We start from the raw sequence: 18,304 nt of genomic DNA on the forward strand, positions 1-18,304 counted from the left end.
CATATCACTAACGTCAATATCAACACATAATTGTAATTTTAAGTAAAAACAATAGAAATACATGGCTGGCGCTATTTACATTAATAAATACATAAAAATTTTTATGTATTTATTAAAACATTATTGTAAATTAAGTTTTCAGTGAAAATAAAAAGCTGCAATATGATTGCAAAGCAATCATTTACGTATATGATACAAGTCCGATTAGCAACGAGCTCAAACAAAGAATTTGGAATGGCAGTTTGACCTGTACTAACCATGTTGAATTATGGAATACGGATTGGATTTGAACTCGGATCCCCAGGATAGTAGACTTAGGTTGGCAGACTGTCGCATAGCAAGGCATAAATATCGATGGGGTTAGCCAAACAAGATTTCAAACATTTGGAACATATGTAATTCCTGTCATAGGTTCCCCAATATTCGAACGAAAACAAATTCATGATTTTTTCTTGATGTGGTCTTAATTCATAAGACAAATGAAAAAGTAAAGTTTATTCCGATATTTTATTAGAGTCCACACTAGAGTATTTTATGAACCAATATAAAATTTTAATGGATACAACAGTTATTAAATTCTATCAGACCTCATCAAATTAAGATTTTTAACTACATATTTGAAAAGATTGATGTTTGCAAAGACTCACAGATTCAGTAAGGGTTTTACCCCACTGCGGTTGTATCCTCACATTTATTTTTCTTTTTTTTTTGCTTTGTAATATTTTTGAAGTTTAAGGGAAAAAAAACTGGTGTAAATTTTTTTGATAATAGAAGAGGAGAAAATGCCGTGACACAGTATCGTTTCGACTGCCAAAAGCGACAGGACGCTGGATCTTCTTTGTTTGTACACCGGCGCTTGGCCGAACGTAACTCTACTCGTGTCGGTGTCAAGTCTTCTTGCCAAGTGCCTTGTTTACGGCTTCAGTTTTTGCATTCAGTGCTGCCTCTTTGGCTGTGGAGAAAAATTTGATTATGTCTAGACATCAAATCTATTTATTTCCAAAGTATGGACAGGAGTTACCTTTTTTCTCTTCTTCTCTTTTTCGGGCCGCCTCTTCTCTCTGTTTTCTTATGATTGCCAGGCGGGCCATGTCTTGTCGAGCCTGTTCCGTTTTTCCCGCTGCATGCAGTTTCATGTAATGTGCTTTAGCTTTCTGACGTTCTAATTCCTCCCTTTAAAAATAAACTCGGATGAATACCCATTTATTTCCCCAGAAAAACCCGACCGGATGCAGTTTCCTACCTTTCTCTTCGAGATAATTGAGGCAGTTCGGTATTTTCGTTTAAAAGCGGTACTTTTTTTGTTTTTGCAGCGGTGCGATTGGGATTGCTAACTTCGATCAAATGCTGCACTCCTTTTGCTTTGACCTAACAAGTTTATGAAGCAAATATTATATCCACGGATATTGATTTAACTTTAAGCAAACATAATATATAATAACCACCTCTCCTCCTTCTTCCTCCTCCTCTTCTGATGACGAACTTCTAGATTCTTCTTCCTCTTCTTCATCACTTTCTATGTCTCCGTGTTTTGCCTATTTGATGATGTCAAAAACTTATATTGTCTAATTAATACACTATTTAAATTACATTGTAAATTTACAATTACCCTCCAAATTCTTTCTTTTTCGGCCTTTTCCTGTTGTGCTTCTAATTCGTCCGGATTTGTAAAATGCCGACGTTGACCCTTATGACCGCCACCTCTAGCTCTTCCTATAAAAGTACAACAGTTTGCTTAAACCTACATTTTTAAATTCAACATAAAGGTAAAAAAAAATTAAGTATTGTAAGATTTTTACAATAAAATCTTTATGTTAAACAATTACTTTACACACACAAACTTAGAATTCGACACCAAAACAATCAAGAAATTACGGGTCAAACCTCAATCCATGGGCCATTGCCATACTACAGAAAATGCCAGATTGAAGAAACTGTCCTTTAAGACCCCTAAAGAAACCACCTACATGACTATGTACTTATTCCATACACATGGTACAATATTATCAAAGGTGGAACCAACCTTCAAGAAATAATGCAACTATTAATACTTCCAAACAAGATTTTATTGTTTCGTGTAATGTAAAGCCCAAAGCCAAAAATATTTTTTAATTCCTATAGCTCAGATTACATCAGAAGTCAGAAAGGTCAGCAGTATCTTCAAGGGAGTAGGGTCGTTAAGGTCTGCTCATCGGATATGTGTGGCAGAGATTTTCTTTTCAGGACAAGTCTTTGAACGAGTTGTTAACAACCTCCTTTGAACGCTGCTGCAATGTAGCTTGCTTCTGGCACTTTGACTTTCCCTTAATTAATTTTCTTTGAATTGAATAAATGGACACAGCAGATGTACAAACTAGTGGCAGAAAATCAAAAGTGTGCTGGACTGCAGAATGTTGGCTTAAAGAGGTTTGATCAGTACTAGAAATCAAACATTTTTGTTTGATTTCTAGTCACTAGAAATTTCAGAGGACTAGAAATCAAACATTTTTGTTTGATTTCTAGTCCTCTGTCATCTGTATTTCTAGTAATTTTAGGTTTGATTATTTTTTAATTTAGAAAAATTATATTGAAAACAAGAATTTGTGTAAATATAGCAAAGTAAGTAAAACATTCTGAAATATTGTCTTGACAGATTATTAAAAGAATGAACAAAATGTCTTTGCTTGAGTGCGAGATTTCTGTGAGAATATATTTGTAATGATTTAACTGGACATTCTTTTCCCCCATTTTTAACTCTCTGCCTTGTAAGTAGTAATGGGACATTTTTTCTGTATCCACATACAATTCGGCCAGGTGCCAACGTGCAATGGAAACAATGAGGCTGGCCTCTGCCAGATCCAGAACAGACTGCCCAGATTTGATTCAGTGTTCCTCGTGCGGGAGGTCGATGTCAAACTGCCTCAGCTGCCGAGACATTAATTTTATAAACGTTTCACCCCTGCTCCTCATTTTCACAAGAAGCATATTTCCAGGAATATACATAATTTTAATTTATGACGTTGAGCTTATGAGAAATATTTTCAATCGTTTACTTAATTGATACCCAGAAAACTATTGTACGAGGTATTACTTAATAACGACACATTATTATATTAAAATTTTTGTTTTATTTATATTTACATTTCAACTTATCATTTAAAAATTAAATAAATTACCAATCATGAGCAAAATACAGTCATACCCCGGACTTACGCGATAACCGCGTAAGTCGGGGTATAATTTTGCATATAAACACATACAAATTATTTTTAATTGGGACCGGACAAAAAGAAAACAATAATTTAGAAAAAAAATGTTTAATAAAATCTTAGATAATACATACGTATAACAAATTATATTATTATACAAGTCTTTAATAATGTTAGCTTTACATTCCAAAGATAAAGTTTTTCTTTTCTTATTTGATGCAGAAGAATCAGTTCTTCGTTTGGATGACATAGTAGAGTGTTAAGATTAATCATATTCGTTATTGTAAACCGCGCTTAAGTTAGGCGCCATCTGTTCATTTCTTTTGTATGTCCGACGATCAAAAGACCGCTTGGGATCGAGTCTGTTTATAATTTGAAAGGTAATCTTGTCAGTTGTATATACAAAAGGTAAATTGTTTACAAAATGAGTCTTTGTTTATTATCTGATAAATGTATACTTTTTTCGTCAATTGTTTACGATTGCAGATGCCTTTTGTGTAAAATCCAAGTCGGATGTATGTAAGCTAATAAATGTTCTCGTTAATCTTATCTCGCCTTTTGGTTCGATCACGGTTACAAGAAATCACCACATAGTCTCTCTCAAGTCTCCATAGATATAACAAACAGAAATAAATTACACAAAATAAATTGTAGCTATGCGTCGATTCTGCGCGACACATCTGAACATGTAAGCCGAACAATAGTGTGGGGAGAGTGAGTAATCAAGGGTTGCATGGCACTCAAACAAAAGACGAATTGACGAGATTTGAAAATCGCGTAACTCCAGGTTCGCGTAAGTCGGGGTATGACTGTATTCTAGATTTGGATGAATAATAAACTATTAATAAATACACATCACAGATAATAAATAAAAAAATAAAATAAAAATTTTGTAAGTATGAAAATTAAAATGAAATGATTAAAAACTTAAACTATCTCTGTTTTATTATTAATTGATTTGACAGTTTAGACAGACTGCATTTTAAAAACATAATATTCAAGTTTATGTACCGATTGATAGTACTAGACTAGTTACCAGACATCAATCAATAGCCAATCATAAAATGCAACGACTGCGGCTAGCTAAAATTCGACAAAATATTTTTTTAAATTGTCGAAACTGTTTTAATAGAAGAAATTTAATAATTTAATAAAAGGCATCATTTACCTTTTTGTCATTGACCTATGGAGATTGCATGTTCCTCTGAGAACATGCAATTACTTTTCTTTTAACATGTCTTAAAATTTATTAATGTAAATTGTCATCCTTTCAACAATTTTTGAATCGTGTAAATTGATAATTGTGTACATATTGATTAAACTCAAAACATAATTACAGTAATACCCGGAGTTACGCGATTTTCAAATCTCGTCGATTCGTCTTTTGTTTGAACGCCACGCAACCCTTGATTAGTCACTCCCCCCACACTATTGTTCAGCTTACACGTTCCTCACTCCCCCCACACTATTGTTCAGCTTACACGTTCCTCACTCCCCCCACACTATTGTTCAGCTTACATGTTCAGATGTGTCGCGCAGAATTCACACATAGGTACAATTTATTTTGGTTATTTATTTCTGTGTTTGTTATATCTACAGAGACTCGAGAGACTCTACTATGTCATCCAAACGAAGTAGAACTAATTCTTCTGCATCAAATAAGAAAAGAAAAGCTTTATCTTTGGAATGTAAAGTTAACATTGGGTATGTTCGTAAAGTCGAACAAGTTAAACGAGAATGACGTCATCGTTATTTCTATTTCGTTAGACTTTTCGAACGATTTGTTACTAACGTGTTTAACTCGTTTGACTTTACAAACGAGTTAAATATTATTAAAGACTTCGATAAAAAATGAAAATTTGTGAATTGGCAAAGAAGTTTGATCTACCGAAACTGTCGGTCAGAACAATTATAAAAGGCAAAGAAAAAATTCTCGAAGCTGTGAAAAATGCTCAATCTTTAAATTCAAGCATCATTCATAAACGTCGCTGTATTATCGGTGAGATGGAAACAATGTTAAAATTACGGCGTAATAATCAAGTAAATGTGAAAAATTGTAAAATAATATAGGCCTAATTTGTTATACATATGTATTATCTAAGATTTTATTAAACATTTTTTCTAAATTATTGCTTTCTTTAGTCTCCGGCTCCAATTAAAAATTATTTGTATGTATTTATATGCGAAATTATACCCCGACTTACGCGGTTACCACTCGGTCCCACCTATCGCGTAAGTTCGGGGTATTACTGTAATTCTAAAATGATAGAAAGGATTAAAATAAACAAAGCTGTTGCAATTCCTCGTTTATGCAAATATTTCTTTATTTGGAAAACAAAAGTCCAGGGGATTAAATCGGGGCAGTAGCGGTAAGCTGGAAAGAATTTCACATTTCTGGCCTCTCAAAAATTTGGCAGTACCTTTTGTGGCATGTGGACGAACATTGTCATGAAGAACACTTGCAACAAATTACTTCCTCACATATAAAGCATTTCTTGAAAGGAAATTGCATTAACTATATCCTTTTTTAGACATGAATTAACCTGGACACTTTGTACACATTGACTGCAGGTTTCTTTTCATATTTCACTAATGCACATGCGACACCTACAAAAACAAGAACATCTGCATGGTGTGTTGACTGGTATCTTGTTAGACTCGATTGCAACTGATAACTTTGTTCGTAGCAGAAAAGAATTTCCAATAGATCCTCATAGTTTCAATGTTAACCGACACATTAAAGTGTTTATATATTTGGCATATACTGAATTTTAAAAAAAGTAACTTAAAAAAATTTAACAGCTTATTATTAAAATTCTCATATACAAGTTAAAGCTCCAAGTGATATTTTTACAAAATTACACACAAATTTAGATATACGATTACAACTTAAGAGGATGATAAACAGATTTGAGACTGCTTGGGGTGCCAGAAAATAAATATTTCATTTATCTTTTAATTCAAACTAATCTATACTCCTTAGTCGTTCACTCATGTATTTATGTTGTTTATGGAAGTGTGATTAGTACAAAATGGCCAGACTCCTGAATTAGGCAGGGCAGTTATCTTTTTTAATATACCATCCCAAAAAAATGTCCTGCTTTTGAACCATTTCATAATTAGATTTAAAAATAGCCAACATTCATTGCATGAATTTTAAGTCAAATATGAATGGCATACAAGTTGTAGTATAAAAGTTTTAATACCCAATTATGAGGATCAGTTATAAAAAGATATTTGCTAATTATCCAAGTTAAAAAAAAAAAAAGGCAATTAATTAAAATTAAAGCAAGCAAAGCTATGCTCAGAGCCACAATTAAACTAACTATCATTTTTCAAATTGAGGGTAAAATCTATATGCAGAGAATAAGGGTGTCCATGGCAGCCCTCTATTGGGACTCCTTTGAGAACAATCAATAGAGATATAGGACTAGTACTCATTAGGAGTTAGGTGTTGTGTTAAATGCGCGTTAGCAGCGTACACACCGCACGTTTAGCTTGGCGTTTGATGACCGTTTGCACTAATTAGTTTGGAAATGGATGTGAAAGTAATTGCTTGTGTGTGGCTCCTCTATCATCGCTATAAAAGATGATGGAAGAGGCAAAGAGAATTTTGGGTGCACCCAATATTACGAGATAGACTGACGCATGGAATGTTTGTGATGACGTATCCAAAACTAAGACAATATGAACCCAAATTTTTAAATTATTTTAGAATATCTATAAAATCATTTGACGATGGCTGGTCTCTTTTGGATTTCATCAATAAATAGATCAGTATCAAAACGATCGTTCTCCATTTCAGCCAACGTGCGTCCACTCTACCCAAAAGTGCGCAATTGAATGTGCAACAAAATGGAAGCACATGTATCTCAAAGCGTATGGCTGACATTTGCGAAACGCACATTCTAACCAAAATCTGTCAAGTTTGCATGTGTATATCTATGCAGACCTCTTGGTTCTTTAAAACGTGCATTACCAAAGCACATGTTCAAAACACCTACTGTGTACTAGCCCATAGAGGGGGAAGTCTTAGCATCATACACCCAAAACAAAGTCTTGTATACAAGATACATGGACAGTGTCCTTATAATATGGCACTAAAGATCTGATCTACAGAACTTTCTACAAGATAAAAGCAGCAACCTGAATGACTTACACCTAAAAGTTGAGCAGGAAAATCACCATACTGTTCACTTTACTTGTTGGACAAATCTCTACAAAGTCTAAGAAGCCATCCTACAACTACTTGTAACAGAAGAGTCTCAAGATCCTCAACTTCAAAATCACAGCCTTTGCCACCTTAGTTAAAAGAGCCATCATACACGCCCAAAAAATTTGAGCACATCAAACAAATAGCAAAATAATATGGATATCACTCAAGTATGATCAATGGGTTAAATACCCTCAAAGATTGTAGATTTAATACCAAGTTAGAGTACATAGATGCAAAGCTGTACTCCCACAATGTGAGATTAAAGGAACACAAAGCAAACAAAAGAAAAAGGGAACCCACTACTACAGTAATGTCTATGCCATGGACAATGATACTGCAGTAAACATCAGAGACCAAACTCCTACAGTAAAACCAGCATGGGATTGCAGTAAACCTAAAGCAGTTAAAAGACTTCAGATCTGCAAATGATCACAAAGGAAGAGCAATCAATTACAAAGATGTTGAAACAATCTCAAGTGTGTGGAAATCAAGCCACAAATACCCTAACTTTGATCCAATATACGACAGTTGGCTCGTTTCTATAGTATATTACTTTCTATATACTTATTCTTATGTAATGTTTCTAAAATTAGTATTCTATTTTATATTTGAACACCTGGCATGAAATTGGAAGAATAATTCTCTATAATAAATTTATATACATATACAGCAGTATCTCATACTTCAAACACTAACTTTGACAAAAATTCACCTTGGGGTTCGAACTGCACAGTGAAAAATGCACTCAAAATGTAAAATGATCTGTTGTGCATCCAAGTTGTCTCTCGCTCTTCTGTTACATTCTGTGGCGACAGCTTTGGCGATAAATTCCAAAGCCGCCACAAGGGGGAACCCCTGACCTGACCTATGACATCACACACATTCTTGTTGGATTTGGACCTCTCCAGACGTGTGTAGTAACACCTCGTGTTTTAACCTGTACAGTCGCGCCATAATTCATATATAGAATAAATGATAATCTTTTATTGTATGTGGCCCTGTTTGTAATGAGTAATTTCACACGAACTGGTGACCACATTCATACATTTTTTCAGTAATATTATGAGTTTATTTTCGGTGGGTTTGGATGAATAACACCCACTATAATACAGTACATTGTGTGTTATTCGTTGATTTTTGACAATTTCTTCCTGTAATTTTTCTTTGCTAACATCCGTATATTCTGTATCCTTTAGTTCAAAATTTCTCGAATGGTACTTTTTTAATCTTCAAAGTTTAGTAGCATCTTCCCCATACACATTACAAATTGCTTTTATTGTTTGTATGATGTTATATCCTTTCCTAAATTCATAAAGCAAATGCCCAATATACTTTTATCTGAAGGCATTTCAACTTGATGTTATTCAAACAAAATGTGAAAAATAAGTTTAAAATAAACATTTAAACAAAAAATACAATCCCACATTAGCAATAATGTGAGATTATATTCTTTATAATTGAATGTTATAATTATATCACATATCTATGTTACGTAACAACAGCTGTTAATAATACACAAAGACTTTCTTAAAGTTGAACACGATATAACAATTATCTATTAGCCATGACATTTGAGAAGTGTGTGGAAGCAACTAAACCTAAAAGGAAGGTTGTAATATTAACAACTGAGATGAAAAAACAACTTATCACAAAGCCTTGAGAAGAGTATTCAACAAATGCGAGATTACATAGATGTTGAAATGCCAGAACCAATCATATGAGTATAAGTGGGAAAAAATACATCAATCACTATTCCTATATTTTATTTTTCGGAATTTCTATTTGACCAGCATATTTTAATATTTGAAGTGATGCTTACTGACCTCTTTGTTATAATTCTATACAAAAAAGTCTTAAATTTTCTGATCATATCCTATAATAATCTCATGCATGTATTATTAATAGACATCCAATATAAAACATATACTCTTCCACATATCAATCATTAGTCAGTTCAATCAAATACATCAACTAAATTTAAATATGTACAGTACATATATATATTATAGACTATAAATCAAGTAACTTCATTACTAGAAGCAAATTTATAACTGCAAATACGTAAATTTAACTTAAAGCATATCTTGTTAATAAGATACAAAAGTACTTATAAAAAATAAATAAATATAATTCAAACTTTCTAACATCTCCACTGGAGAATATCCAATGATTTAAAATTGATATATTCTGTATGGAATAAGCTCAAATTAATCTATAATCATCCTCAATTCTGTCTATTACATTAATTGCATGAGTCTTATTTAACACAATTTTTTTAATTTTAAATATATAAACTCTGAGTAAATTATGCCAAAGTTCATCAATAGGTATCTGTAAAAATTTTCTAAAATACAAGTTCCATAGAAAATAAATTTTAAATTCCAAGTATCTATAGATATGCCCTGCATAACAATGAGAATATGTTCCAAAAAATACATTGTGTTGTTCTGAATACTTAGACAAACCTTATATGGTAGAGTTTAAACCCTTATAAACTATAAACCCTTATAGGCTATATGTACAGTACACAATGATAAGAACTTAAGTATCTAAACACAAAAAGTATAAGCAGCTATCAATTTTTCAGCTCTAATAATCTTATGGGACCTCTACTATGTATGCAGTCCATACATTAGGTGGAATGTCATTATGTGGTGCTTACCTGTATTTATCAGAATGTACCACATTAGTAAGTAAATTTTACTTACTAATATGGTGCATTAAACTTTTAAAGCAATTTTCTAATAACCCATAAAAATTTGTCAATAAAGTTCCTTAGAAATAAGTTTATAATTAAAATAAGTTTTAATAGATGAGTTTTAAGCTTTATTTACTAAAAAGTATAAATAACAGAATAAATAGCAACCCAGTTACTGAACTCCTTTAATGAACAAGCATTTTCCTAATGGAAAAGTCAATTAATTAGAATGAATTTACTATATATATATATACAGAATCTGATCATTATAGTATACACATAATTAAACTGAATTATATATTTTATAACAATAAATAAAGGTTATATTCATATTTGTATTAAACTTTGATAATTTACTACATCAATAACTACAAAAAGTTTGTCAATGAAAGTCCACTAGAAGCATCAGCAGTTCACAAAGTTGTCAATCTGCAAACCACTTAAACCGAGTCACAAATGAACAGCAAACCATGTATGCCCTTGTCCATTTCTTATTCTGTAAATATCATCATAGATTATGATAGAATGTTCACCAAAATATTACATCTATCCAGTAATTTAAGAGATGGTGTGTGAAAATGTTCTTTTCTCTGGAAAAACAGCATAGAATTGAAGTTTGGAAAAATGACTATCGGCTCTATTCATTAACAAAGAGTCTAAGTCGATCAATTGGCATTCATTTTACACTAAGTACAAGAGTTACGATCAGTCACCTTAAACTTGGACTCTTGACTCTGTCGGCAAATATAGCCGTAGGTTGGTCTTCGGACCATCTGACACATGTTCGTGCTTCTCAGATCATACTTTGAGAATCACTGCTTTACTCTTTAAAAAGCTAGACATATTCACAATTAACAGAACAAAAAAAATGTAGATCTGAACAAGATAGCTGTATGCCGTGCCGATAGAAATAAAAATTGTCAAAGAAACCATACCTCTCTACACGTGATCTTTTGCAACACATAGTCCCCTGAAATCAACCTACTTCCAGGTGCAATCAGCGGTCACACCACATACTCCACTAAGCCTATCATATACTCAACAGAACACAGCATGGTAGTCAAACATCATAATGATATTTATCAGTAAAGAATAAAGAAAAGTCTAACACGTGACCCTTTACAAGATATACGCATCCAAATGCCCCAAGACGACAGTTCTGGTTGCCATCTCACTCACAGACGTCACGTTTGCTAGTGAATAAACATAACTCGCTTGCAAACATATGCCAACTGGTGCCCATAACAAATAATATATGCATTAACTTCTACAGACCAAAAACAGTTTTTACCTTAAACTGGCACAACCACATTCTCCATCCTCCATGTCGGTCGACGTGAGCCGTCGCTCACTTCGATGAAAACAAAACATGTAATCCAACACCACCATCGGCACCCAAACAGGACAAGCCTCCTACCACAAAACTACACAGCATCAAGTATTCCGCAAACAGTCAAGCGGGCCATTCAAAGCCGACACAGTCATGCGAGCCAAGTCGTTAAATGCAATGGTCTTGGAGTCATGCTACGAAAGTAGGCCAATTTCTGGATGGCTATATCTTGCAAACGGTCGCACGTAGGAGTAAGGTTTCTTTGGCCATGCCCGTAGGAGCAAAAACTCCCGCAAGTACGGTCTATATCTCCGTTAAGGTCCCGACGGCGTCATTCAAGATCCCGCAATCGGACCGTTCACGGCACAACTGCAGACACTACTCCAAAATCAACCAAGGGATATAAATCCCTCGTTCACAACTAAAATTTTACCATTTACATAAACAAAGAATACATTTTTAACCGATAAATTACGTCTGCTACGTTCTTTAACGCAAAGAACTCGTGAAATCTCGTTTGATCTAGTTATTTAGGTGGAGGTTATACTCGGGTCATTTGTTTACACGCGCATATGTAAAGAAACACCTAAACGTTACTTCTACCAAAATAATCAATTACACACGTGTAACCGATAACGTAACCATCCGAGCGCATAAAAGGACCGATGATACCTTAAACATTACGTTAACCTATTGTTTGAATTTTGAATTTTAAACGGAATGCGTCACAAAAGAGAAAATACGATTCTATTTAAAAAAAAAAAAAAAAGAAACGCAAAACCCTTTCAAGCTATAATTATTTAAAATCCGTTGGGATATATTCAATTTATCTCAATACGCATGTCTACGGATTGGAGTAAATTAATAAATTCGTCCGACTGATTTAATAATTGTTAACTTACCTTTAGGCATTTCTAGTAAAGGAGTTTTATTTTTTAGAAAAATCACCACCGAACGACAACTTACGCTTTCTGATGAAATCGACTTTTACCAACTGCCACTCGTTTCAGACTGAGAAAAATAGCCAAATTTTCTTTTATTCATTAATTTAATTTTTGTTGAATAATTCGTGAAATTTTAATACGTTAATTTATTTAATAATTAAATTAATATTTTAATTACTTTAAAAGTAGCTTTAAAAAAAAATTATGCAGTTGGTCGAGACGGCCGCTCTGGGGGACCCGGAATCGAATCTCGGAGAGCGAAGAACGTCGGGAATTTTTTTTAAACTTTTTCCGCCCTGTGGGCACTAAGAGGGCCTCTTTTAGCGAGCCTATTATGGGTTCGGCCTGGCCCACAATGGGGCGACCGGGTGGTGAGGGACGGGGCCCGACATATTCAAACGGAACACTCCCCAAAAATTTCCTGAGGATTTTTCGACCCGTCTGGATTCGATCCCGGGTCCCCAGAGCGATAGGTTGCTACCTTAATCGATCGGCCATCCGGGCCGATGGATTGGGTTAGATTTACAATTGACCAATTTTTCGGGGGGTTTTTGACCCTGGGTTCCTAACAGAGATAAGATACTACCTAAATCGCTCGGTCATTTGGTCTTTCCCGAATATGTCGGGTCAAGTCCTCCACTATCTGGTCGCTCCCATAGTGGGTCTAGACGAACACACCATAGATTAAATGTGGTAAGATAACGTAACGTACGAGCGATCAGACAAGGGTGAGTGCCTCCCGGGAGGGTTTTTCTATAGGAAATTGGCCTTTGTTTAAATTTGCTTTTAAATTAGTAAAACATTATAAATATAAAAGCAAATCTTAAAATAATTCCAAGACGTTTAAATATTATTAAGAATTCTTCATCGAATTTCACGAAATATTACAAAGCGTATGAAATATATTACTTTATAAATAACTAGCTGCAAGTAACCGCTTCGCTGGGTTTTTATTTGTTCGTACATTTATATGTAATATAGTTTTTTTTAATATATATTGTGGGGACCGAGGGGGACAAATAAAAAAAATACAATGAACGATAATATGTGATATATATCATCGTCGTCTCCCTTGCCGTTTGGACTGCCGAGCGGTAACAATCAACGACATGTGGAAGCAGTTGAGTCAGAGATTGATGCTTCGTTTACAAACAACACAACCGTTTATTTAACACGAAAGAAGCTTACAAGATTTCCGCGATCTTGGAAGTTCTGCGGCGGCTGCGGCCTCTGGGTCTTCCTCTCCTTTCCATTTTGAAGGAGTGTCCCTTGTTCGCGAATGAACCATTCCATCACGTCTCGACGACTCCGGGACGATGCGGTCGACTTCCTTGATGGAAAGATGTCGATCGGAGGTCGGGAGATGGAGACGAAGGTGGATGCGAGACACACACACACAACAACAGATCAGTCACTTGGAACTTTTGGGAGAAGAAACCCTCACGTCCTTGAATTTCCGGAGTTTTATCCGTTTTCTCTCAGATTCCCCTTTCCGATTGTCTCTCCTCGTCACCTGATGACAATTCGAAACCTTTCGGGGGCGCGGAAGAGGTCAAAATCGAAGTTTAATTCGATCTCCAACCGGAAATGGTCGACGGACTTACATTCTTCTATTGTTTAAAAGTTAGCGTCGCGTTTTCATAAAATAAAAATATATTTCTAACTACTATATTATTTTCTTTAAAACAATTACTTTAAGGGTGCGACTATGCAGACGCGAATTTAGAGCGAGCGAGAGGTTGCGAGAGATTTAGTTTTCGCAAAGGAAAACCATGCACAAACGAGAAGCGAGAAATAACGCTAGCGGGAGCGAATTTCTGGTTCTCGCACATATCTGACAGGTTTTGATATTTATCGCGTCTCGCCTCTTCTCGCCACATATTATCGCTCGCTTGCGTCTGCATAGTCGCAGCCTAACGCGAATTTTAGTAAGGGTTCGGACCTGTCCAGAGCCTCACATATATAAAAGACTAAAAATCTCTTTCTCTACATAATCTTTCTCTGATTCGATGTTTTCCTATAATTTTCAAGTTGCTCTTCTGTCTGATTATTTCTGTTTCGATATGATTCGAGACCGCAAAAATTCTTTCTTACACTTTAACATTGTTTTTTTATATTTTTACTTTTCACACTTCACTTTTCACTTTCTACTTTTTTCTGTTATTGGTACACTTTTACTCATGAAAAATCAACTGTAGCATGTGCGTCACGCGTCTCCAAAAGCCATCCCCACTACTCACACATAACGGTCCTCTACTATTCCAAAACATTTTTGACTATTCGAAAACATTTAAGATTAAGATTAAGATTACATTATAGCCAATCTTATAAGAATGTAAGAATTAGGTCCCCGTTTCCAGATTAATTAGAGAATTTTTACATGGGTCTAAATATATGTTCGATTTCCCGAAAAAACTCCAAAAAACGCATCTGCACCTGTAAATCTTGCACGCCACTTTATCTTTGTTACTCAACACTTCCATTGTTACACATTTTAGAAGTCAACCACTTTCAACTCCCATATCTCCCACACCCTTATAGCTATCGAGACGCAACCACCATAGTGCACGATGGGAGACTTGGGGCTACTACCACATACAAACACCATTCGTGTGCGATGTGTAGTTTTGGCTGCAGAGTGAAATATAGGGACAAACACGTCCGTTTATATATATATATGTTACAGTCAAAACCCGTTTTTAGTTAGAACGCGTTTTAACTAGTTGAAACTAGTTTATACTGAATGTCTTTGTTAAAACCCGTCTTGTCTAGTTAAAACTAGTTTTAACTCAAATTTATTTTTGACTAGCAGTAAATTCTAGTTTTAACTAGACAAAATGGGTTTTAACAAAGATATCCAGTATAAACTAGTTTTAACGCATCCTAACTAAAAACTGGTTTGACTGCAACGCATAGAGTGATTTGGGGTAAGATGGTAAGCGGGGGAAGATGCCTAATTTTTGATATTTTCAAACGGTGACGTCACATATTGTCATGTATTTGTATGATGAATCGTTGGGCCAATATTGAGTGCGGAAAGCTGTAGTTGGCTACCGTTACTTCATTTTCTACATCCGAGAAGAATAAAAGCTAGATAAGAACGAAGTTTTTGTTGTGAAATGTTTCTAGAATAATTTTAAACTAAAAGTTAAAATGGAATTTATTAAAAATTGCTAAAAACAATTAATGTGTGATGTAGTTAAGGTTCTAAAGTTTCCATTGTCAGCTACCGCCGATCCCGATCGGACATGCTGGAGCACGTGACTCTACTAGGCATCTTACCCCAACAAATGGAAAATATGCCACATTTTTCTTGGGGTAACGTGCCTATTTTTTGTTAATTGATTTCCAATATGCCTATTTTTAATAAACTTTTGTTTTCTCGTTTTATTGCAGGATATGCATAGAAATTATATAAGGACTTCTCAAAAAAGTTTTTGGACTGAAAAAAGCTTTCAGCTAGCTATAGAACACGTTAGAACGGGCGGAAACTTAACAATACTTATACTGTGCTGTTATACTTACTATGAAGTACTTTGTACTACATATGCAATAAATTAAATTTGGTTAAGAAATTCAAAAATTAATTTTAAGCAATTATATTTGTTATCTTACCCTAATGGCATTTGGCATCTCACCCAGATACTTGGGGTGAGATGCTTAAAATGCCAGACAGTGAAAAAGTCGTCATTGCAAACACAGTATAGAATTTTTTAAAATAAACTCCAAACTTTTATTTGAAAGACATACTCCAGAATATGATATTTTCATTAGAGGGCTCCTAAACTCAAATTAGCGCTGTAATTTTCTTCATAAGCAAAATGTTAGGCATCTTCCGCCGAATCACTATACATAACTTTATTTCCCCCAAACATATTTATGTAGCTAAAATTAGTTTTAACTAATGTTAAAAGTTAAAACTAGTTTTATCTAAAGTCAAAACATGTACAGCAGTAAATTAACTAGACAAAACCGGTTTTGTCTAGTTAAAACTAGAATTTACTGCTAGTCAAAAATGAATTTGAGTTAAAACTAGTTTTAACTAGACAAAACGGGTTTTAACAAAGACATTCAGTATAAACTAGTTTCAACTAGTTAAAACGCGTTCTAACTAAAAACGGGTTTTGACTGTAACATATATATGACGTTAATCGTGCGCGTCATTGTTGGCGTCAATTATAGAATGCACATTTGTGCTAATTATTAATGAAACAACAATACAAATGCAATTGTTCTTTGTTCCAGCCATTTTCAGCATTTTTGCAATTATCCTGAAAACAAAATTTGGCCTGGTTTTATTTTAAAATATAATAATAATAATAACAAAACGTTTATTCGTTATTAGTAAATAATTATTTTTAAATATTGTGGGCCCGCCTTTGGTCTTAATTTAATAAATGCTTTCAATTGTTTAGGCGTGTTTTATCTGTACTACCTATCAGCAGACTATAAAACAGAGGGGCACAAGCTATAAAAAAGGGCAGCATACACTATGCAAGAAGCTTTAAACCTAGGGTTGGAAACTGGCTGCCCGTTAAGGCTTCATATCCGGTTCGCGGCTTTAATTTCTTTTCTAAAACTTAATATTTGTAACATTTTGCAGGGATTGAAACAGAAAAATTCAAACGACTAACTACTTATATAAGTCGTAAAGGCCTGGTTGCACGTGGACCTAATTGCAGCTGGGGCTAACTTGGTCATAAAAAGAAGAAATGTTCCGTGTTTTCAATGCTAAGTTGCATGGGACAATAGGCAAATAACGTCCGTTAGTTTCTTTTGTATTTGTGCAATAAGCTAGAATTCATGAATTTTCTGCAGTTTGTTTAATAATGGAATTTGGGCCACACCCCATATTAGAAAAAGGGCAACACAAATGAAAAGAAGGCACGTGCCCTAATATACGGGAGCCCCTTCTACCCATGCTTGCATTAATGTTATTTTTCGATTAAGGTAACGTAACACATGGACAATCTGCCAAAAGACAATGCCACACCCGAAAGGACAATTATGGGAAACTGGCCATTATTTGTTAGACACGTGAAGAAAACATGGAAAACCCTATGTGGCCAAAATGCAACTAATCTGTGTTTAATAATTTTATCCATTCGATTACAGGTGGGCCATTTAATGCTGTTTTTAGACTATCCTTAGTTGTAATGTTCAATGTTACGAAATTTATCCCCAATTTTGACGACGTTCTTTCTAAAAACAGTTGCAATTTCATATTGATTTATTCACGTACTGTACATAGTTATTCGGAAATTTTTTTAAAATCTTAATCTTTGACTATATTTTACCTGACCCATACAGTAGAACCTCGAAAACTCGGCCTAATGTGGACCGAAGGGTGGCCGAGTTTGTGAAAATGCCGGGTTATCAGGAATGGGGTTAAAAAAGGATAAGTATGCGTGTTTCCTCAGAAAATACTGTACTGTACTTGTATGTATTGTTTGCTTGAGAATACAACAGAGAATAAACTGCCCAAATACCCTTAAACAAAGGAAAAGTACGTACTTTATGAAGGCATAGCCTTTACTACATGAAAATGAGCCTTTACTACATGAAAATGAAAATTAATGAATACACTGTGTACAGTAATTTACCTGATAAGACAGACTTCAGAAAAATACTTTATGAGAGCTTTTATATACTTTTTTTTATACTTTTATAAAGCTGTCTATAATGAAAATTAATTAACTAAGGATTTTTTTTGCCCTGCCAGGATGTGGCCGAGTTATCCGGAGTGCCGGGTTATCGAGAGCCAAGTTTTCGAGGTTCTACTGTACTCGTCTTCTACAGCTTAATCGGGCCCAAATCAGGTGATGAGGCGATAGACGTAGTTGCTGAGGACCCAATATAAATGTTTTTTTGTTTTGTTTTTTACTTTCTGCTCTATGGGCACTAAGAGGGCCTTTTCATCAAGCATAT

General features: G+C 34.5%; 1 protein-coding gene across 1 annotated transcript; it reads right to left on the bottom strand.

The window, feature by feature from the left end:
- Positions 1-488: 488 nt before the first annotated feature.
- Positions 489-12,447, bottom strand: LOC111642498 (28 kDa heat- and acid-stable phosphoprotein-like). The gene is made up of 6 exons (XM_023388852.1): positions 12,335-12,447; positions 1,610-1,713; positions 1,446-1,535; positions 1,244-1,368; positions 1,022-1,173; positions 489-952 (listed from the first exon to the last, which is right to left on the bottom strand). The coding sequence occupies exons 1-6, from the start codon at positions 12,342-12,344 to the stop codon at positions 888-890; spliced, it is 546 nt and encodes a 181-aa protein (XP_023244620.1). The 5' UTR covers positions 12,345-12,447; the 3' UTR covers positions 489-887.
- Positions 12,448-18,304: the final 5,857 nt, after the last annotated feature.

The sequence above is a fragment of the Centruroides sculpturatus genome, unplaced genomic scaffold, assembly GCF_000671375.1.
Source record: "Centruroides sculpturatus isolate CEXI.00-Female unplaced genomic scaffold, Cexi_2.0 scaffold1661, whole genome shotgun sequence".
Lineage (NCBI taxonomy): Eukaryota > Metazoa > Arthropoda > Arachnida > Scorpiones > Buthidae > Centruroides > Centruroides sculpturatus.

Bases quoted from the DNA above. Each gene is read 5' to 3' on its own strand.
- LOC111642498 (XM_023388852.1), bottom strand. The intron at 1,174-1,243 runs GTAGGAAACTGC...TTATTTTTAAAG, and splicing joins CAATTATCTCGAAGAGAAAG to GGAGGAATTAGAACGTCAGA. The intron at 953-1,021 runs GTAACTCCTGTC...TTTTCTCCACAG, and splicing joins AAGAGAAGAAGAGAAAAAAG to CCAAAGAGGCAGCACTGAAT.